We start from the raw sequence: 20,733 nt of genomic DNA on the forward strand, positions 1-20,733 counted from the left end.
GTCAGGGCACCTCACTGCAGGAGGGCACAGAGAGAAGCAGAGCTCCTGAGAGGGATTGAGGTGAGCAGTGGGATGAGCAACAGCAAGCAGGGCTAGAGGGAAGGAAAATACCACCACATGCCACCTTCTTGGCTTAACCCAGTGCAGTCTGGGATCTTAGGTGCTACCACCAGGCAGCTGGTGTTGGTAGCAAGCCCTGCATGGTGGCACAGCTAAGGGCTGCTGGGGGAGAGAAGGGAAGGGATTCAGACTTCGGATTTAGGTGTTTGGCTGAAGAGGTTTGGATGGGTCAAGAGAAGAGCAGGACAGGTAAGATTTGTTCCATCTCTAAAACCCACCCACCCAACTCAAGACATAGCAAGTCAATGACGTGATCATGTCTCTCTCAGATCGAGCTATCCTGATCACATCAGGAAACAACATTTGGTTCCCCAAATAGGAGGAGATTTTTTGTAACCATCGTCATTTTTCAAGTTTCAGTCTTTGTCAGCAACCCTTCCTCTTCCTCTCTGCTCACCAAAATAGCAGAAAGCTGCATCCTCCCACTAGCTGCCTCGCAGCTTGCTGCAACAGCCTGGTGCCAGCCCTGTGCAGCAGAGGTCACAGCTCACATGGGGAGCCCAAAACTCCAAGCTGTAGTTTGCTGACCTGGTGGTCAGGCAGATATGGCTGGAGTCTAGCTGGTCCTGATTCCCTTCAGAAGGACCTGCCAAGCCAAAAATGCCCTTCTATGCACTCATGCCCCATGTATCATTCCCCCATCTCTCCAGAGGTTGGCATGGACTCAACCTCTAGCACAGTTGCTGTCAGGGTTTAAACGTGAGCATGGGAAGGCCCGTGTGACCCCAGCACGTCACTGTGACTCCTTACACCAACAACTCTCACAGAGAGCAGGTGAACTCCACACATCCCAGTGCCCCCACACCCAAGCCATCCAACCTGCCAAGAGCTCCCAGAGCTCCAGCTCAAGGAGTGCACCTGTGTCTCGTGTATACCCAAACCTCACAGGTCAGCTCCCTCCTTCCCCTCAGCTCTGGGCTTCCCCCTCCTCTGCCTCCTCCCCAGCAGCAGCTGCAGGCACACGACTGCGGCTCCATCCCACGCTCTGCTCCCGGGGAGGAATTCAGCCTTTGATGATAGGAGGAAAGTGGCTGCCTGTGCCGTGCTCAGGCCTGTTGCCACGTGGGTCCCTGTCCAAGGAGCTGGAATCAGGAGAGCGTTAGCAAACGTCATGCTGTTACTTGCACGCATAGCTGAGTGCGGGAGTGAAAGCTCATGGCCAAGCTGCAGCCCCTCCACTGATGTACCTCCCCCCCCCCAGCATTTTAGGGCAGTAAATCACTCAGCACCAAATCAGAGCTGCTTAGACCAAGGAAACCTGGCTCTCAAAGACTCACTTCACCTGGGAAGCACTTCTAGACTGGCAAAACTTTGTGATGAGGATGCAGGGAATGGAGGAGGATTTGTCAAACCTGACACCATCCCCAGGAAGCAGAAATTCTCCACGTCCAGACTGGAGTGGTGCAGAGGGGGCTCACATTTTTCCCTTCTCCATCCCAGGGCTCTGTCCACTTTAGCCATGAGCCAGAGATGCCATGGGGGCACACAGATAGTACCCACAATCCAACACTGGGGACCACAGGTGCCCTGCACCAGCTCTGCCCCTCCCCATCCATCCCAGGGAGGGGGAGGCAGGTGTCTCACTGGGGAGTTTAGAAGGGATCACCATGGAGCAGGATAAATCAGGTCCCAGCAAACACAACAGGACAATTACTTACAGGTGATCAAATATTGGCTCAAGGAACCCTGGGTGATAAACAATACCCTGCACCAAGCATTGCTTTCTGACAGCACAGCCATGTGCCGCAGCGTGCAGCCAGTTTGGGCCAAGGGAATGGGGGTGGCTGAAGCCTGAGCTTATCCACCCTCTGTGCCTCCTGCTTGTCACATCCCTGGCTCACTGCCGGAGCCTGAATGTCCCACACCGCAAGCAGCAAGGTACCAGCAGGCAGCGCCTGGTGGGATGCCCATATAAGAGCAAACTCGAGCTTCAGATCATACGCAAAACTCCTCTTTCATTTACTCGTTTACCCCAGCGGTGCTGGAGCTGATAGTGCCGGCTTCCTTTCAAGCAGACGCCAGTTATAAATAAAACAAACCAGGCGAGCTTTGTGCTTCCACCGTGCCGCCTTTCATCCCTGCTCCTCAAAGCTGCCCCAGAGGGAAGTCCCGATGAGGGAGCGGGGAGCAGCAGGCCTTGGCCTCAGCTGCACTCACACAGCACATGGCCCAGCCAGGAATGGCATCGCTGTGCACAGGGAGGCAGAGATTTGTGCCATCACTCACGTGCCTGAAAACAGGAGCTCATAACCAGGAGCTGCAGCCACGCTGGGGGAACGCTGCTTCCCTTTCCCCAAGCCTAGAAAACCGTAGGGCCACACTGCCACTGCACCTAGGCATGGATAAACCGACACGGGGTGGGACCCAGTGCTTCGGCAGCTCGTTAGGGCCGGCGCTGGAGCTGACACTTCACAGGGCCGGGCACAGGCAGCGTGTGCCGGCGGGTGTGAGCTTTCCCATGTCTCTTGCCACCTCGCAGGGTGTGATGTTTTTCTTTCCTGGTGAATTTTTTAGGCTGAGCTCACTCCGCAGGGCGATTTCAGAGGGATGGCGGTCTCTGTAAGGAGCTGCACGGAGAGGTGCGGGCTGCAGAGCAGGGCACATCCCGGAGCGGGGGCACAGCGGTGTTGCATCAGGCTGTGCTGGCACCGGAATCGTGCACGGTTATCGGTTGAGACACGGATCTGCCCGGAGCCTTCAGCCCTCTTCTGGCAGATCTTACAAATTGCAGCGCGGTGAGAAAAACGCGACGGTAGCTGAGTTTGTAAGGCGGGCAGAGGGATAGGGATGCTCAAAGCACAGTTATCCCCAAAGCCGCGGCAGCCAGCACGGGAAGGACACAGCCCCGGCCCTGACACGGCTCCTGGCCATGCAATAACATCCAAGGGCATACATAGCACTGTAAGAGGTGTGGGCACAGTCAGGTCAGCGTGCTGCTGTTTCTGGCTGGCAGGACAAAGTAAACACAAAACAACATGCAGCACTGGGGGGAGAGCGTGCCCCATGCTGGGTCACGACTGAGTCAATAACGGGGTGGACACCACATTCCTACCAGAGCTCACAGTAAAATCCAAGCAGGTATCAGAAACCAAAGCATCACCTGCAGAGCAGTCCGTGGGAACAGAAGGAAATCGATTCATGGAGCGCAGATGCAAGGAATGTACTCAGGTCCTGAGAACGCATCCTGTGTGTTTGGAGACCTCTGCAGACTAATGAAGATAACCGCACTTGCAGACACGCACTTGGTTTCTCACGAGGGAGATTTGTGTGAAAATCCCCGTGGGAAGCGCAGTGCCGGGCTCCTCGTGAGCACTTCTGTCACTCCATGAGCAGCAGGAGAAGGGCCCAGGGACAAACGACAGAAAGCAGGACAGGGATCCTAACGGCTTAGGGATAGGTGCAAACTCTGCCTGCTGTACAACCAAATGGCTGACAAATGCGTGAGCAGGCCTGCTAATAAGAGAACTGATAATCACCAAAATGCCACGCTAACGAGGAGCCCCTGCAGCTAACCAACCTGTCAGACCATCAGCTCGTTTTCTGGGCCGTGTTTTTCTTTGCTGTAACCCAGCAGCACACAGTGAGAGTGCCTGGGAAAAAGACATGCCACTGAGAGCCAACCACCCACCTCCAACAGCTGACTTGAGACCTGTTCCCACTCCCTTCCCCCTTGCAAAGGGGATGTGATGACAGCTCCCAGGAATGGCACAACAGGCAGAAAGCAAACAAGGCACACCTGTACAACCAACCAGCCCCTATTTAGGCATCATTTGCTGTGCTTGCATCTTCCCCAGAGCCTCTGCAGGGCAGCCCTGCAGAAAGCCACAGCTCCAGCACCACTTGGCCAAGGACCACCGTTAGCAGCAAGGCAGTGAGTTTAGCACTTGCTGCTGGTGGCAGCAGCAGCAGCAGCTGCAATGGGAGCTGTCATGAGGCCCAGCTGGGACATCACCCTGCCAGGACATCACCCTGCCAGGACAGCTGCCTGTGCAGATCTGTGGGAAGTGCTTGGTTTTATGAGACAAAACCAAAGCTTCCAGCAGCTTCTCTAGAAACTGTGTCTCATGCTGGTGCCTGCACTGCAGGGGTGAGGCGGGCACGGAAAGGAGCTGGTATCTGCCCTGCTGCTGCCTCTCTGCACAGCATCCTCTGCTTCCTCAGCATATCCATAGAACCATAGAATAGAACCACTTTGGTCAGAAAGTCACCAAGTCCAACTCCAACTCATCCCCACCATGACACCAAACCACAGCCCTCAGTGCCACAGTTCTTGAACACCTCCAGGGACCTTCCAGCCCCTCTCCCACCCTCTGCTTTTGTGAGCTCAACGGTGCTACGCTGTGATCATCACTCCTTTCCTATGTACACAAGTGCAGAGCTGTCTGGTTCTGCCCACAACTGTAGTGGGTAACCTAAGGGAACTTCAAAGGGGTTGCTCCCCTTTCTCTGCACAGCCTGTGCATGGCTGGCAGCAGAAACAAGCAGGAGAGGAGGGCCTGGGGAGCAAACTCACAGCTTTGGGATCAGACCACACAGAGCTGGCAGATCTTGATTCCAGCACCCAGCAGCAGTGCAGAAAGGATGGCTGCACATCCCTGCCACCTCGTGCTTCCCAGTGCTGCCCTCTGTAGCACAGAGCTCTGCTCTTGTGCTCCCAGCACATTTCCTCACCATTAGCACTTCGATTTTGTAGGAGTCCAGAGGGGCAAACCCAGCCTGAGACTTGGTTTTCCAGCCCCGGGAGAGGCTCTTGTCTTTGATATCCTCTGGACTGAGTTTTAAGTCATCTGCCCAGGGCACTGGGGCCTGGGATAGCAGCTCTCATTGTGCTTATCTGCTGGAAACAAAGCAAACACATTAAATAACATCAGCACCACGGCCCATAGCGTGAGGAGTTTTCAACCACGAAAGCCAGGGATTCCTGTAGGACCATCCAGGGAGCACAACAGCCTCCCAGGCATGAAGGGGAGGTGCTTTTGGTGCATTTACCCTGCAAAAAAAGGGGGGTTGCACAGCAACCCTTCCCTGGCACAGCTTTGCCCAACCGTACATTAACATACACTGGTGCAAACTCTCATCACTGAAATAAAGCAACTTTCATTTCATCATGACCTGTTTATTGGTGCCTTTCCATACCAGGAAACATCTGACAAAAGCTCCATCATCCCACTCCCAGATCCCTACTTTGTTTCCAGCAGAGAAGGGAACCATTCTGACCTCAGTGCAGTGGCATCCCAAACCTGCTGGCCCCGCACTGGCTGTGACAGAGCTGCCATCAGATCCTCTCAGCCTGGAGCTCTGAGGGACAAAGAAAGAAAAAAAAGAAAAGGAAAACATAAAGAAAAAGATTGTACAGACTTTCCAGCAGGCAGGGCTGCTGTTATCTCCTCCAGTTTCAAGAGCCTGCATTCTTGCTTTGTGCCCCATTGCTCCCACCCAGGCTCCATCACATCATAGCTCAAGATGCTCAGTGGATGAGTGGGGCTGGATTAGCTTTGCACGCCTCAGTAGGCTGACCCTGCTGGGGGAGCAGGATTTCGTTCTCTCCATCACCCAGCACTGAAAAATGACCTCAGGCTGCTGCCTCCACTAATCCCTGGCTGACAGCCCTATATAGGACCCCCCCAGCCACACATTCACATTCACAGCACAGAGCAGGAGAGCAGGATGGCACTGCGGGTAAGTGCTGGGGGTGTGCTTAACCAGCACATCCCAGAAATGCACTGGAAATGGTGACAGAGAAAGGGGAGGGGTGTGAATGCACTGAGCCATGGGAAAGGAGAGCCAGGCAAGGAGCTGCTAAAGCTGGAGAGATTTTCCCAATATGTTAGGGAGAGGGTGATGCTCAGAAATGCAAGATCACAAGAGTGTTAAGAGAAGTGAGATGAAATGGTAAGCATTTCTTATTAAAATGAGTTATTTAATAAAACTATGAATTATTCAACAAGGAACATTTTCTAGCTCGTTTTATGCAGGTTTAACCATGGAGATGGGGTAGCAGGTGGGATGGGATCAGGCAAGAGATCTTGGGTAGTCATCCATATAACATTGATGGGGATGGGCTGGATGCCACGTTACCTTATTCCTTTGTGAGTTCCTGCCTTTCACACGCTGCTTCAAAGCATCACAAAGTTTTCTGCTGAAGTTTCCACAGATTTTGCTTTATCCAGGCAGGGAGAAGGAGCAGGTGACTTTGTGCCAGGTAGGATTTGGTGCCCTGAGGTCTTCTGTAAAGAGCTGGGCAGCGAACACAAAAGAAAATCCTGAGAGGAAGAGAACATCCTGAGGCTCAGAGCTTACTTAGTAGTGAGAAAAATGGCTGGAGCAGAGAGTGTCAGCGTGGGAAGGTGGATGGAGGGAAAGAATTGCAGGGATACAGAGCGGTGGCTGGGGATGGGCTGTGATGTGCTGTTCCCCACCTTACTCTGCTTTGCCATCACCTTTGGGTGGCAGTTTGAGGCCCTGTACCCAGAGGGGATGTGTCCCGGCTGGAGCGTCGTGGTCAAGGGCGAAACCAGCTCCAGCACCAGCATGTGAGTACAGCCGTGCCCACGGCTCCCCCAGGCCAGCACTGCCACTCCACGGTCCTCTGTATCCCTTTCTCTCACTGTTACAGGTTTGAAATTAATTTCCTCAGTCATCCTGGAGACCAGATTGCTTTTCACTTTAATCCTCGCTTTGCCAGCTCCAGAATTGTCTGCAACTCCTTCCTGGCCAACCACTGGGGGAAGGAGGAGGTGAACAAAACCTTCCCCTTCGAAGCCAAGGAGCCCTTCCAGGTAGCCCTGGGTCACAATGCGGACATCCTTGGGTGGGACAGGAGTATCCCAGCCATTATTGGGGTGGTCCTCAGAGATCTACCTTCATCTTTCCAGCCAGAACTATCCCCTCCCTGAATCTGTCTCCTGTCAGTATTTCTTTCGTCTCCCGATTTTGCTGCTGATTCACAGCCAGCTCTGGCACGGACATGCACAGCTCCAGCAGTAATCCCTAGTGCTTTTGTCATCAGTTTAAGCTCTGCATTGTCACCAGTTTCTGCTATCACAAAGCAAAAACCTTATTATTCTTTTCTTTTGCCCAAAGAAGAGATGATCTGTGCATGTGTCAGCTGGGGGAGGATTTGGACACGTTCCCAGATCTGAGTGCTCACTGATGTGACAGCAGTGAGGTCTGGGGAGGACGTGTCCACCTGGTGAATGTAACACACCTCTCTTCCAGGTTGAAATCTATTCTGACCAGGACTATTTCCACATTTTCATTGATGAAAACAAAATCCTGCAGTACAAGCACCGGCAAAAACAGCTTTCATCCATCACCAAGCTGCAGATTCTCAATGATATCACCATTTCTTCAGTGGAAATCACCAGGAGAGGCCTCTACTAGTAAAAGGAGTTGGGACAGCCTCACAAGCCACTCATCCATAAGTTCCTGATCCAGCTCAGGACCAACTCCTCCCCATCCCCAGCCATCCCAGGCCATCACCAGCCAGCCAGATAGCTGCAGTACATCCTTGCAGTGGAAATGATTGCACAGCCATTGCATGGCACAGCACTACAGCTGCACCTAGCCATGCTGCTAGCTGTAGCCCACATCAAAGACCTTCTGCCCCTACGATGCTATTATCTTCGCTGTTAGACAGCCTGACAGACCACTGCTGCACGTCAAAATCTGCTTTGAATGAGCTGGACATTTTAAATGCTGCCCTAGAAATCGAGTTTGCCCAAGAGAAGGATGCAAATTAGTGCTGGTCCTCAGCTGGCCACACAGCAGAGGGTGAAGTGTGTACGGATATTACCAAAGGAAAGGGACAGCTCACTGCAGGAGCTGGGTTAAAATACCACTGTATTTGCCAATAAAATCCAACAAGGAAATCCCTGCTGAAACATCCCTCACTGTGCAGATCAATTGAGTTATTTATTCCCTGCAAACCTATGGGTGTGCAGTATGAGCAACAGCTGGTGCCCAGGGCAGGAGGACACTGGTTCAGGGCTGGTTTATACTCTGCACTGGGAAAACACTGCCCTTTTGCTTTGAGGGCCAATGGGTCCTATCTATGTAGGCCAGAGTGATAAGATGCAACTTGGAAGATTTTTCCAGAAGATATGTTCCTCAGAGATGTTTGCTCAGCCTGCATCCTGCCAACTCCAGGCTTGTTAGGCAGACCCTGGGAGTGATGTAGTGGGTCAGAAAAGGTTGATGCTTAACAGGACACAGAGGCACATGGGCCCTTCAGCATGCAACAGAGATACAGCTGGACTCAGAAAACAAAAGAACATCTAGAAACCTGTGAGTTCAGAATGAACAAATTGTCACTTTCTCTGTAAATGTTCTGACTTTTCTCTTTGCCCTGCCTACTTTCATTTTCTCCTCTTTTTCAATTGCCTTTCAATACAGCCCACTTCTGCCTTTCACCCATTGTCTTTGCTATTCCCCCTTTCTTGAAGAGGGAAATCTCTGATTCCTTGACCAAGCCATTGCAGGCCAAAAAAGATGTTATTTTTACTGTTTTAATTGCATACATAAGAAGCATAATGTCACAGTGTTAAATCTGAACAGGAACTCACTCCAAAAACACAATTACAGCTGCCCCCAAATCACTCCTTTGTTTCTCAGATGTAAGACAGACCACATTCCTGATGGCAAGCAGTAACACAGATGATCCTGCCTCACCAGTCCTTTGCTTCAGGACAATGACACTTGGTAATAAAGTAGCCCTGACCTACCCCGTCTTTGGATGGGATCACCAAAGGTCATAGTTGCACTCCAGACTTCTCAACACTTAAATTGACCATTCCCAACTCTTTCCTCTATTTATAGTCTCAAGGACTTGCAAAGAAGAGGTGACCACGTAGCCAACCACAACACAGGATGCCACAAAGCTGACATTTACGAGTCTGCTGAAAAGTTTATAATTTTCTTCCAGACCATAAAAAACATCAACTGGAACTGAGCCTGTTCTCACGGTGGAGAGTGCAATGGGAACTCAAAATAGCCCCCAGCATTTACCTCTTCCCCCCAAAGAGAACAGAAATTACCATTTGGAAATGTCAACTGCCTTGGTGGCAAGTTGGAAGAGGTTGGAGATGGTGAGACTTTCTCTGCCCTGGAATAAATCCATCATCACTGAGGAAAAAAGGTTGCCTAGGTCTGGCTTAAGTTGTACTTATGATGCTGCTCAAGGGCTCTACACCTTTACTCCTACAGCCACAAACGCAGACAAAAATAGTCTTGTTGGGATCTCTGTGCCATAGCTCTGATAATGCTGAACTGCATCTGAAAGAAATTGTTCTTTTTATTCATGCCTGTTTGAGGGTTGATAGACAGATCATTTTCCACAGAGGAAAAGTGATGAAACAATTTATGAGGCTAATACTTTCTACCTACGTGGCTGCAAACTCCATTTACAGCCACCGCTGCAGTAATACACCACAATTTTATTTTTCTCTCTGGATGTGAGCACAAAGGACCTCAGACAAACAGAGCAAAAATATTTCAAGTACAAACAAATCGAGAGATGACACACCAAATCAGGCAGCAGCAGGGATTGTGCCACATCCACGAGCACCTTCCCCACAGCCGGTGCCGGCAGCCACTCTCACTCTGTTACCATCCATACTGAGCAAGCCCAATCTCTCCTGACACATCCACAGCACTACTGCAGGGCACGGGGATTTATTCATTGCCTCCTCCAGCCAAAACAGTCCCAAGGGCAAAGGGGTCTTTGGAGCAATGTGTTTCTGGGGAGCTACAGAGCATCTCTGCGAGGAAAGTTGCAGGGCTGGCTGTTTAAGAGAAATGCTCTCCAACCTCCTCACCCTCACTTGCCTCTTAAGGAGAAACTCCAGGGTGAAATGAAGCCACACCATTGGGATGATCAGTTTAACTCTCTGGAGGAGTTTGACACATCAGCACCACACAGAAGTCACCATGTGCTGGTACTTGAGCTGATGGGAGACAAGCATCCCTGTCCTCTTCCCACATCTCAATCAGCTTTCCTATTCACAACCTGGAGCTTGGGACTGTATAGAGGGAACTGATGGAGGTGCACTCCTGCCAGGCATAGAAAAGTCCTTTTGAAGAGGAGGGAGGTGAACATTTCACTGCCCAGTGTAAAGCCCAAGCTCAATACTTTTGTTAGGGCCAAGCAGCAGCACAGGAGCCAAGTTGAAATGCTTCCAGAGAGAGAAGCTACTGCAGGAGGGGATGGGGACTGCCTTATAGGTTCTGCTTACAAAGAAGCAGCTGCTGCCCTTACTGCTTACACCACCCAGGGAGGGCCATGGGGGAAAGACATCCCTTTGGCTGCAAAGCCAGGAGAGGCAGTGACCATGCAGAAGAGCTCTCCCATTCCCACTGACATTCCTCATTTGGGCTGAATTTGCAGAGCTCATTGAACTGCTCTGGCTTGTCCCTAGATCAATAAGAGGGAAAATAGGCTCATAATCCCTCTTGCTTGAGTTCTGCCAGGACTCCCAGGGCTAAGGCCTCCTCTGGCAGCATCTCAGGGCTGCGGATCTGACAGTGCACAATTAGCGAGCACTCCTCAGTGCTGCTGACACTGCTGGCAATTGTCACACACCCGGCAGCAGCACTGGTGATCTCCTCATGGGCCGGTGGGCAAAAGCTCCCACGTCAGTGATGCTCACATCCGATCAGCAGGGCAGCAGCCCAGAGACATCAGGCTGGGTGATGCTGCCTCTGCCAACCTTAGCAAGGGACACGTGGATATCAGACAGCAGATCCCGCCTTGAGATGAGGCAGAGCACCAACACAGTAGAAAAGATGCCTAGGAAAGAATTAAGAGGGAGAAGGGCATGCAGGTTGCACCTGCTTCCTATTTGCTTTCTGACTTAATGCCCACTTTTCTCCAAAAAAAAAAAAAAAAAAAGATTTTGGGGTGGGTGCTTTAGCTACGCAGCTGTGGATGGAGGGCATCTCTGGTGAGGAGAAGCAGAAGAGCCATTGAGAACTGTTCAGCTGACAGATGAGTTTTCTGCCTTTTTAGTTCTTCCACGAGCATCCCCTGAAGGAGGGCAGAGCTGTATGAGGCATTGCTCCTTGTTGCTGATTCAATGCAGCCATGCTGCGATGCAGCTCAGCGACCAACCCACATCCACAGCACCTCATGTCTCTCCTCCCCAAGATGATCGTTTTCCCAACACACTGCCACACATACAGCTGCTAGCAAGAGCAGAACTTACAAGCCATGACTTTCTTCTTCACGTCTCTGAGCCCTTACTTAAGAGACTGCTTATTCAACACGTGGGCTGTCAAACTCCTTGAATGCTCAGGAGTCATAGATGCCTGCCAGCAGTGCTGAGGAACACGAAGAGCAAGCATTCAGCTTTCCTGAAGAGTACATAATAACCAGAACAAAAAGAAAGGAGGAATAGCAGCTCTGTTCTAACTGGGAGAGATAACTCTGTGGCACTGTGCAGGCCCAGATTGCAGCTGAAAAGGAGTCTCTGCAGGAAAGCAGGGAAATGCTTCTTTTACTGCATTTATAGAGACCTTCATAAAGTCACTAACTCACACCACCTCCATCCAGAGCCAGCAATATACATCTCAGCTCTGATCTTGCATGCATAGCAGCAGATACCAAGTTGCAGACATTAAATGCAGGCTGCAGAGGGATTATTATCTGAAAGAAGGGATCTGCTACAGAGATTGAAGTATGGGAAGCTGATGGTATTGCTTTACTTGACAGATGTGTTATTGTATATCTCTGCTGCCTAAAAGGTGACAGAAATTAACCTTACTTATGAATTTGCTGACCCTCTTGCGAGAGCTGGATGCAGTCTATCACATTACGCCTTGAAGATGCAAGAATATAGCTGACCAAAGCTCTGACTTTCCCAGAGCACAAGAGGCAATAGGGTAAGAAAAGCTGTCTGATCTCTATCTCAACCTGTGTTTCCTGGCTGGGCCATACAGAGTACTCGGCACTTGTTGGGATTCCAACTGGAAAGAGAAGTGTCATAACACCCTTATAGAGGTGAGGATACCAGGGCATGTGGTGGGAAAAGAACAGGGAGGAAAAGGGAGAGACCAGATGCTTTTGTCTCCAGCCTAGTGTTCTCACTCTGCAGCCTAGCCACAGAGCTTGCGTGTTGGCTTGGCTGGGACCTTCTATGGCATATGAGAATTTGCCTTAATACAATAACAGACTCCATGCTGAACCCCTCTATGATCTGAAACACAGCCCAGGTTGCACAGAAAAACCATTCCCTTGTCTTGAGCTGAGCAGCTCATTAACCCAGGGAGTCTTCCGTTCACCTGTGCCTATGTATCATTGCTATGGTCTCAGCTGTTAATCAGTATTTCTCTAGCTTCTTTACTTCCTTTATCCTAAACAATGGACAATGAGCCACAAACATCCTTTCATTCTTCAATATACAACCTCTCCTAAGCAAGGTTTAGCTTCGCTGTGTGATTTATTGCACACGAGATTGTTGGTTTCATAGAATGGGAGTAAGACTGAGGTGCAGCTATTTCACCTGCTGACCTCAGCCTCTGCACTGAACTCCATCTACTGTCATATTTCATTTCCTGAAGTTGCTTCATGCTGTGAGCACACACTGAAACCAGAGAGACAAATGTGGTCAGTGGTGATGAGGGAGCAGTGACTGCACCTCCTGTCAATTGCCTGAGTTGTTCCGGATGAGTCACTGCACAATGAGAGGTTATGCATTATTACTAAAGATAAAAGTATACAGCTGATCCCAACATAGATTAACCAACACTCAGAGCCTCTGACTGTCTTATTCTTTACGACTCTAGTTGTGATATTCCTCTAAAAAGGCTGCCCAAGATAAATAGAAGCTCGCAGATTCTTTTTCTTACCTTGTCAAAGCATTTAGGCAGGCTGCTGGAGAGGATTCAGAGCCACAATGAGACCTCTCCCCCCTTCCCAGCAGACCTCCATCTGAACCCAAGCAGCAGGAATCCTTGGGGCTTCCTGACCTGGAACACAAAATACAGTAAAGCTTTTTTTTTTTTATGCACACCACCTGATGACCAAGCCCTTGTTGGAAAAGTGCTCAAGCTCTAAATCTCTCCATAACCCAATCCCAGTCACACCAGCCAAGAGCGAATCCCCGTGCTCAGACAGACAAGCTCCCTGCTGTTCTGTTCTCTAAAACCTTTACCTGCTCTGCTGGCAGCTGTGGGCCCTGTGAGTGCTCTTCTCAGTGTTTTTCCTTCCGGCCCCCACGTATTTCTCTTCTGCAAGCAGCTGCAGCTGAGGAAAGACAAACTGGCAAATTTAAAGCCTTTGTCAGACTTCCCCCAGCTGGCAATCAGCTGATGGAGCCAAAAAAGCTCTGTCACGTAAAGAGCTTTTTCTTAGCTTCTTGCACCCAGGTATCGAGCATTCGGAAAGCAATGTTTTTGTGAAGCTGTGGCAGCACTCAGGTGTGAGGACAGACTGCCTCAGCAGCCTCTGGTACAGTTTTATCTGCCTCTCCTCTCAGCAGCTGCGCTGGCAAAGTGCTTCAAACCAAAAAGACTGAAATGGAGACTCACAAACCCGATCAGACCAGGTTTCCACAATTAGACAAATCTGCTTAATTTGGGCTTTGCTTTCAGGCTGATCCTAACTCTTCCAAAGGATTGATGTCACCTGGTCTGAGAAAGAGACCTCCACACAAAATGTGAGCAGGGTGAAAATTCCTTTTCAGATAACCCCTGGGCTATGAACTAAGGATCCACAGCATTGATTTCTCCTAAAAACCACTTTGCTGTGCAGTACATAGAATCTCAGAATGGTTTGAGTTGGAAGGGACCCTTAAAGGCCATCTGGTCCCACTCCCTGCAGTGCTCAGGAATGCCCAGAGCTCCATTAGTGCTCAGATCCCATCCCCTGACCTTGGGTGCGTGCAGGGATGGGGCACCACCACTGCTCTGGGCACTCTGCAGTGCCTCACTGCCTTTATCTCCATTCACTGACTCTACGTACAATGAGACAGGGCTTCATTTTAGACAGGCCCCACCAGGGGTACATTCATCCCTGTGCTCCCCAGTCTGCTGCCTGCCTGTCCTTCTGTGCAAACCAAAAGCAAAGATATCATAAGGACAGATTTTCAATCACACTCATGCCAAAGTGGTGTTTCATTGTTCTCGAGTAAGCGCACATCGTATCAGACATATTCTTCTGTACAAAATTATCTTTTCATTTCAGCCACTACATTTCTGAAGCACTCAATCTAAGAGGCGTCCAATAACAAGGACAGAAGATAAAGAAGTTGGCACATATCTGTTTATGAAAACAGACAGCAGTGAATATTCCCAGGCAGAAAAATGCATACATTCTCCACTTAAAATCCTCAAAAGGACCCTAGAAATAGTTTAAACATTTCATTCTTTGATTGAGAGGGGAAGAACAATGAGAGAAGAAAGGTTTTCATTCTCCATAGAGCAACTACAAACAATAAACATCAATTCCCAGTTGTTCTTATTAGTTTTGCAATTGTAGTTTAAAGATTCTGAAGTACACTTGACATCTTTCCTGCCTTGTCTTGGTGTGGTGCATTGGCTTCTTATCTCTTCCTGGCTCTACACACACGTCAACGTGCTGACATCGGCGAAACCCATATCAGGGTGATGCTAAGAGCCTGGGCCACAGCGTGTGAAGTCTCTGACCACCAAAACTGTGATGCCGGAACACTTCTGCCATGGGGACAGAGCAGCCACCAGCAGAGGGAGCATCAATCTCATCTCGGATGCCCCCAAAATTCTGTGGTTCTGTGAAAATTGATGGTGCTGTGCATTTGGTGGTTTTCTTGATGGGTCAGACTCGGAAGAAAGTGTCCCAGAGGAGGATGGACATGTTTTTGTCCAACATACGGTAGCGAACAGTGGCAACGCTGCTTTGTCCTGCTGGTAAAAGAGGCAGAGAGTCAGGTTTCAGCAGTACTGCCGTGCATATCAAGCATTAGAAATGCACAGGATTCCTGGGTGGCAGTGGCCCGTGGGAGGCAGCAGGAGTGTAGCAGCACGGGCAGGTGTAAGGGCTCCTGAGCTTCCCTTCCCCATAATCCTCCCATAGTGAGGGGTGGGAGGGGTAAGTGGCAATGATGAACCACTCTGGGTTTTATCCAGTGATTTTCACGAGCGATCTGACCAGCTCCTTCCAGTAAAACCAAACGGGATCCATTTCACCAGCGTCAGCTTACTGTCTTTTCTCAAAGTCAGTGGCCACCCAGGCCCAACTGCCCCAACACCTTCCCTGCACTCAACAGGGAGAAAGGCTTACATGGGAAGGTATGTGAGCTGCTGTGGAATTTCTGCATTTCCATGCTCACAAGGAGCTGGCCCATATGGCCACCAGTACAAGCTGGAAAAGCCCCAGAATTTCTCTAATGTATACCAGTTCTTGGGCCTGGCATGGTTGGAACATATCAGCACAGCTCTTGCTCATACTGCAGTGGGAGCAGGGAGGTTTGTGCTGAGACAGCTATGCTAAATTTACCCCACTCTGGGACAGTGACGTGGAGAGAGCGGAACAGGTTTGGGCAGACGTGCCTGGCCTGGGAGCTGCTGTGAGTTTTTCTGAGATTCTGGCAAAGCCCCAGAGTGGCTGACTCACTCCTCCTCTCAGGTCAGATCCTCACAGCTGTAATTCCGGTGAGACCTGTGCGTTATTTCTGATGCACATTGCTGTACCATCAATGTGCAGTCCATTACCCTTGCTGGTGAAGGATGCCTCCTGTCTCCAGTGGGCTTCCTCCAGCTTTTCCTCCCAAGCTGTTCTGAAAGAGGGGAACCAATGTGAAAGGAATATGGCATTTTCTTTTTGTAGGAGATTCTCCATCTTGAGTTATTTGGTGAATTTGAACTTGTTGTAGTTAATGAACTTGTTATAATTAATGACCTCGTCCTTTCTCACTGCAGTACACAGCATATAGATTTGTGATTTGTTGTTAGAGATGACTTGGCACTTGTGAGTTGTGCCAATGGATGCAAAAGCAGATTTATCCTAATTATATCGAACCACTGATCAAGTTAGTAATCTAGCCTAGAGGTTCCTTAGCAGTAAATCATGCAGGTTACAAATAAAGTGCACAGGGGAAAAAAAAATAATGTTACCTGCATTTTTTAGATTGAACAATTGGAAAGCGATAACTTTAACAAAAGACGTTTAAAGAGTCCTGGCATCTTTCTTTGCCCTCTCCTCTCGGAGCCGGTTAATACCCTTCTAAAACTGTTGACTTAAACACCTCCATTCTGTTGTTTTCTGCATGTAAGGACAAGTCTGCTTCAGAGAGGCTGGGCAGTGGCTGCCAAGGACTTGGGTGCATGGAGGTTTCCAGTTGCTAGCTTCAACCTGGCCTCTATTGTTGCCTGTTTGCAATAGATCAATTTGGTTGTGGAGCAGCTGTGAAATTGCAGCAGATTTTAGGTATCCATGAGAGTATCTGGACATTTCACTGTGTAGAATAATGTGTACCTTGTGCTCTGGGCAACACGCTGTAATTAGTTTATAGAAGTTGTTTGTCTCTGCAGATCTATAAATACACATACATAAAACTATAAGGGAATAAACAGTCACATGCCTAAAGCAAATGCATTCTAATGCAGAAGAGTTTATATGCCAATCACATTCCCTCACCCGACTCTGTTCTGCTGCTGATCTTTCTTTCACTTCACGTCAGGCCGACCAAAAATATTTACTTTCTACTTCCACATAAATAGACTAAAATGGATGGAGAATTTCCCACTGAAATCAAGGGCATTCACCACTCAGTGACAAACAGCTCCACTCGGTTTGTTACCTTGCTCTCTCTCAGAGAAAGCAATGAAAGGAAATACAAAATAAACTCCTCGGGCAGAAGTATTGGTTCCTCTTGTCACATCTTTTCCTCTGTGATTCACTGCATCATCTGATTGCCTCCAAGTCTAAAGCTTCATTGAACAAACTAACTTTGTTCCCCAACCGAGCCCTTCAACTTCTTCAGGTGACATTTCCTACGGAACATTCATCCCATTCCTCCAGCTTGAGAGAAAAGACACAGAGCTGCGTTTCTTCCCGAGTGCTCGTTGCTCCAGTGGGTTCCCACCAACACTGCTAACCATCGGCTGCAGGAAGGTGCAAAAAGAGCGTGGATTTGACGTTATGCTCGAGCTAGGTGCACAAGTACCTGGATGCACCTCTGCCTTATTTTGAAGGCCGGGAGACCCATGGGAGAGGAGAAGATCCCGGGGGTGACGGTCCGTGCCCGCTCCGTGCCCGATATCGCGGGGCTGTCCCTTCAGCACCACGGCCCGGGCACGGGGAGCCCGGCGGGAGGGGCGGCTGGCACGGCTCGGCTCGGCGTAAGCTGGCATGGCATGGCTCTGCCTGGCTCGGCACGACCTGTGCCTGTGTAGAGTGTCTGTGTAAGTGTGCAAACCTGCGTGTGCGCTGGGAGCGTGTGTGATGGACGAGGAGTCTGCAGAGGTGTGCCACAAAGCAGAAGTGTGCGGGAGGGAGCTGGGGGTGTTGCGGATCACAGGACGGGCTGAAGGAGGGCTGCGTGTGCTCCGTGCGTGTGCAAGGCTCCGTGTGTGCGTGCCGCCGCGCGTGGGGTGGGCTCCGGGAGCGCGGTGCCGCGGGTGCGTGTGTGTGCGAGCGGGTGTGAGTGTGTGCGTGAGCCCGCGGTCCTGCGCTGCCTGCACACGGCGGAGCGGCCGGCAGAGCGGGAGGATCCCGGTGAGTGCCGCCGCGACGTGGGAGTGGGGCAGATCAGGGAGGAGGTTGGGGGGGCGGGGGGGGAAGCGGGGAAACAGAGGGGGCAGCGGAGCTGCGGGGACAGCCCGCGTTCGGGGCCGGCAGCGCGGAGCACGCAACTTTGCCGGGAGAACGGGGGGGTAGCGGTGCTGCTGGGGATGCTCCCCGGGGGGATGCGGTGCCCGCCGCCCTCGTCCCGTCCCCCTGCTGCCAAGCACGGAGCTGGTGCCCGCAGAGCCGCGCTGCGCTGCCCGGGCTGCCCGCTCACGGCCGCGGCTCAACTAAGTTACCGAGAAGCCATTTCCGACAGGCAGTTTCCCCCGGGAGAGGAAAATACTGGGGCAGCAGCTCGCTCTCACCCCTTTTCTATGCACCCTCTCTTGCAGGCGTAGACCCAGGCAGACATGCCCGGAGCGCTCAGAGCAGCGCGGCAGGCTCTGCCCTGTTAGCCCCTGGGGGGGCTCAGCCATGAATTCCTCACCCCCCGTCCCCGGTGTTCCCCCCAGCCTGCTGCAGCTGTGGCAGGAGGAGAACCAGACCCAGGGCGGGCTCTGGAATGGGAGCCAGGAGCTAGGCTGGGAAGAGCTGGAGGAGATGCTGTTCCTCTTCGCCAAGGAGCCCATCACCATCAGCCTGACGGCGATGTACCTCGTGTCCTTCGTGGTGGGCTTCGTGGGGAACATCATGTCCATCAGGGTGCTGACACGGAAGCGCCGGAGCCGGGTGTCCAGCCTGAGTGCCACTCGCAGCCTCCTCATCAACCTGGCGGTGTGTGACCTCATGGTGGTTTGTGTCTGCATGCCCATCACCGTAGGCAACCTCATCTACAAAGCCTGGGTGTACGGGGACTTCCTCTGCCGGGCCGTGCCCTTCATCCAGGCTGTTTCTGTCTCTGCCAGCGTCCTCAGCCTGACCGTCATCAGCGTGAACCGGTACTACAGCGTGCACAACCCACTCAACGCCCGCTCCTTCTTCACCCAGAAGAGGATCCTCAGCACCATCCTGGTGGTGTGGCTGCTGTCCTCGGGAATATGCATGCCCCTCATCTTCATGAACAGACGGGATGAGATTGGGGTAGTGGAGGGCTTGCCCTTGGTGTTCTCCATCTGCAGGGAGATTTGGCCTCAGGAGAGGCTCAAGCAAGCCTATAACTTTCTGCTTTTCTGTGCCCTTTACTGCCTGCCTGTCCTCTTCAACATGGTCATCTGCTTCCTGACAGTGCGCCGGCTGTGGAGCCGGAGCAGCCAGCTGAAGGAGAGCAGTGCCCTGCACCGCTCGCTGCCAGCCTCCAGGCTGAAGATTCGCAAGAAGGTAGCCCAGATGGTGGTGGCCCTGGTCCTGTTGTTCGCCATCTCCTGGCTGCCCGTCTACCTGATGGACATCTGGATCGATTTCAACATCCCCAAGTCTTTGCAGGATGTGACTCCCTCTCCTTGGATCCTGCAGCTCAGACCTTTTGCCCAGTGGCTTGGCCTCAACAATTCCAGCCTCAACCCTATATGCTACTGTTTTGTTGGGAACCTCTACAGATCAGCCAAGGAAATGAAGACCAAATACCACCAAAGAATGATCTCTCTCTTTAATTTCTCTCTGTCCGAAGGGACAACCCGTTCCTCAGTCCCAGAGCTGTTCTCTTACCAGAGCCCAACGGAGCCTGCAAGGAAAGGACGCTCTGCCACACCTACCATGGGCAGGAGGGCCCAGGGAGACCCTGGCATTAAGAACAAGTGTGGACACTTGAAGTCTTGCCAGCACCCACCTCTGAGCACTGTCTCCAGTGAGAACACTTCCTTGTGATTCTCCCTAGGAAGTGTACCTTATTCCCTCCTCTGCATTTAATGACTCTCAAAAGGTCTTTATGAACCAGATACTTTTATGATGGAAAAAATCTTACTTCTAAGCACTCCCACCACCAGCTCAAAAATCCAGACAGGGAAAGAAGAGAAGAACATGAGGAAAATATAACATATTTTATCTCAGATCAAGTTTTAAGACAAATGATTTCTACTGGGGACAACCAGCTGTGTGGCCTGCTGCCCAACAGACAGAGCAGCTCCCCAGTGGGGGGCCCTCCTCGGCAGCCCCACCTCTGAACACGACATCAGAGCCATTGGGATACAATTGGACTGCTTGCTGCTGCTTGTCTTGTGCTGATAGCAAGCAGCCAGATCAGGCACTCTGCTGCAGAGGCAGCAGCTGTCATCACAGGTAGTGAAGAAGAGCTAGGAACAGTAACAAAAAAATTAGTGGGGGATTTCACACGCTTTACGTAACACTTGAGATTTCACTGCCTGACCATATTGCTTCACTACACCATGCAAATAGATTCTCCTGATGTGAAGAGACGGCGCCAGAAGTGCTGAAGCAACCATCACCACTCCACGTTTGGAAATTCAGAAGGGAGAATGTGGCCTTGAAGGTGATGTAGAAAACACAGTAGGAAAATATTTGTTGGGTATTGGCTCTTTCTTACAGCTATATTCCTGCGCACGGAGTGGAAAGAACTGGGCTTCTATTAACATGATTTGCACTTGAAAAACCAGCTCTTTCTCAGCTGAGTCTGTACCAAACAAAGTCATTGGCATGTGAAAATAAAAATAGAATGTGTTTTATAGCTAATAAAATCAGAAGCAAATAATGCAATGCTATTTGTCTGGGAAGGAGAGAATCAAAGTGCTTTCTTTTCCCGAGGATCAGAAGTGGGTTGAAACCTATTTCTTCCAACGTGTCTATTGAAAGAGGTCTTAATAAATAAACTATATGTTTTGATTACGTTAGCATTGAAAGACCTCACTAAAGCTTAGGAACCCTATTGCAATGAGCATCTGTATTTGTAAGGAATCCTGTCTCACGAAGATCTCGGAATGAAAACACATCAGACCAGGCAACAGGTGAGAGGAAAAAGC

The 20,733-nt window shown here is 50.7% G+C and overlaps 2 protein-coding genes across 2 annotated transcripts; both read left to right on the forward strand.

Annotated features, from left to right (window-relative positions):
* Positions 1 to 2,803: 2,803 nt before the first annotated feature.
* GRIFIN (galectin-related inter-fiber protein) lies at positions 2,804 to 7,922 on the forward strand. The gene is made up of 4 exons (XM_065733061.1): positions 2,804 to 2,855; positions 6,574 to 6,653; positions 6,737 to 6,899; positions 7,339 to 7,922. Exons 2-4 carry the CDS (start codon positions 6,598 to 6,600, stop codon positions 7,501 to 7,503), a joined length of 384 nt encoding a protein of 127 aa, XP_065589133.1. The 5' UTR covers positions 2,804 to 2,855; positions 6,574 to 6,597; the 3' UTR covers positions 7,504 to 7,922.
* Positions 7,923 to 18,295: 10,373 nt separating this feature from the next.
* On the forward strand, positions 18,296 to 19,646 carry LOC136046362 (galanin receptor type 1-like). The gene has a single exon (XM_065732917.1). It carries the CDS (start codon positions 18,296 to 18,298, stop codon positions 19,622 to 19,624), a length of 1,329 nt encoding a protein of 442 aa, XP_065588989.1. The 3' UTR covers positions 19,625 to 19,646.
* The last annotated feature ends 1,087 nt before the right edge of the window (positions 19,647 to 20,733 follow it).

The sequence above is a fragment of the Cyrtonyx montezumae genome, unplaced genomic scaffold (genome assembly GCF_038088225.1).
Source record: "Cyrtonyx montezumae isolate F1298 unplaced genomic scaffold, pur_monq_1.0 scaffold_16, whole genome shotgun sequence".
Lineage (NCBI taxonomy): Eukaryota > Metazoa > Chordata > Aves > Galliformes > Odontophoridae > Cyrtonyx > Cyrtonyx montezumae.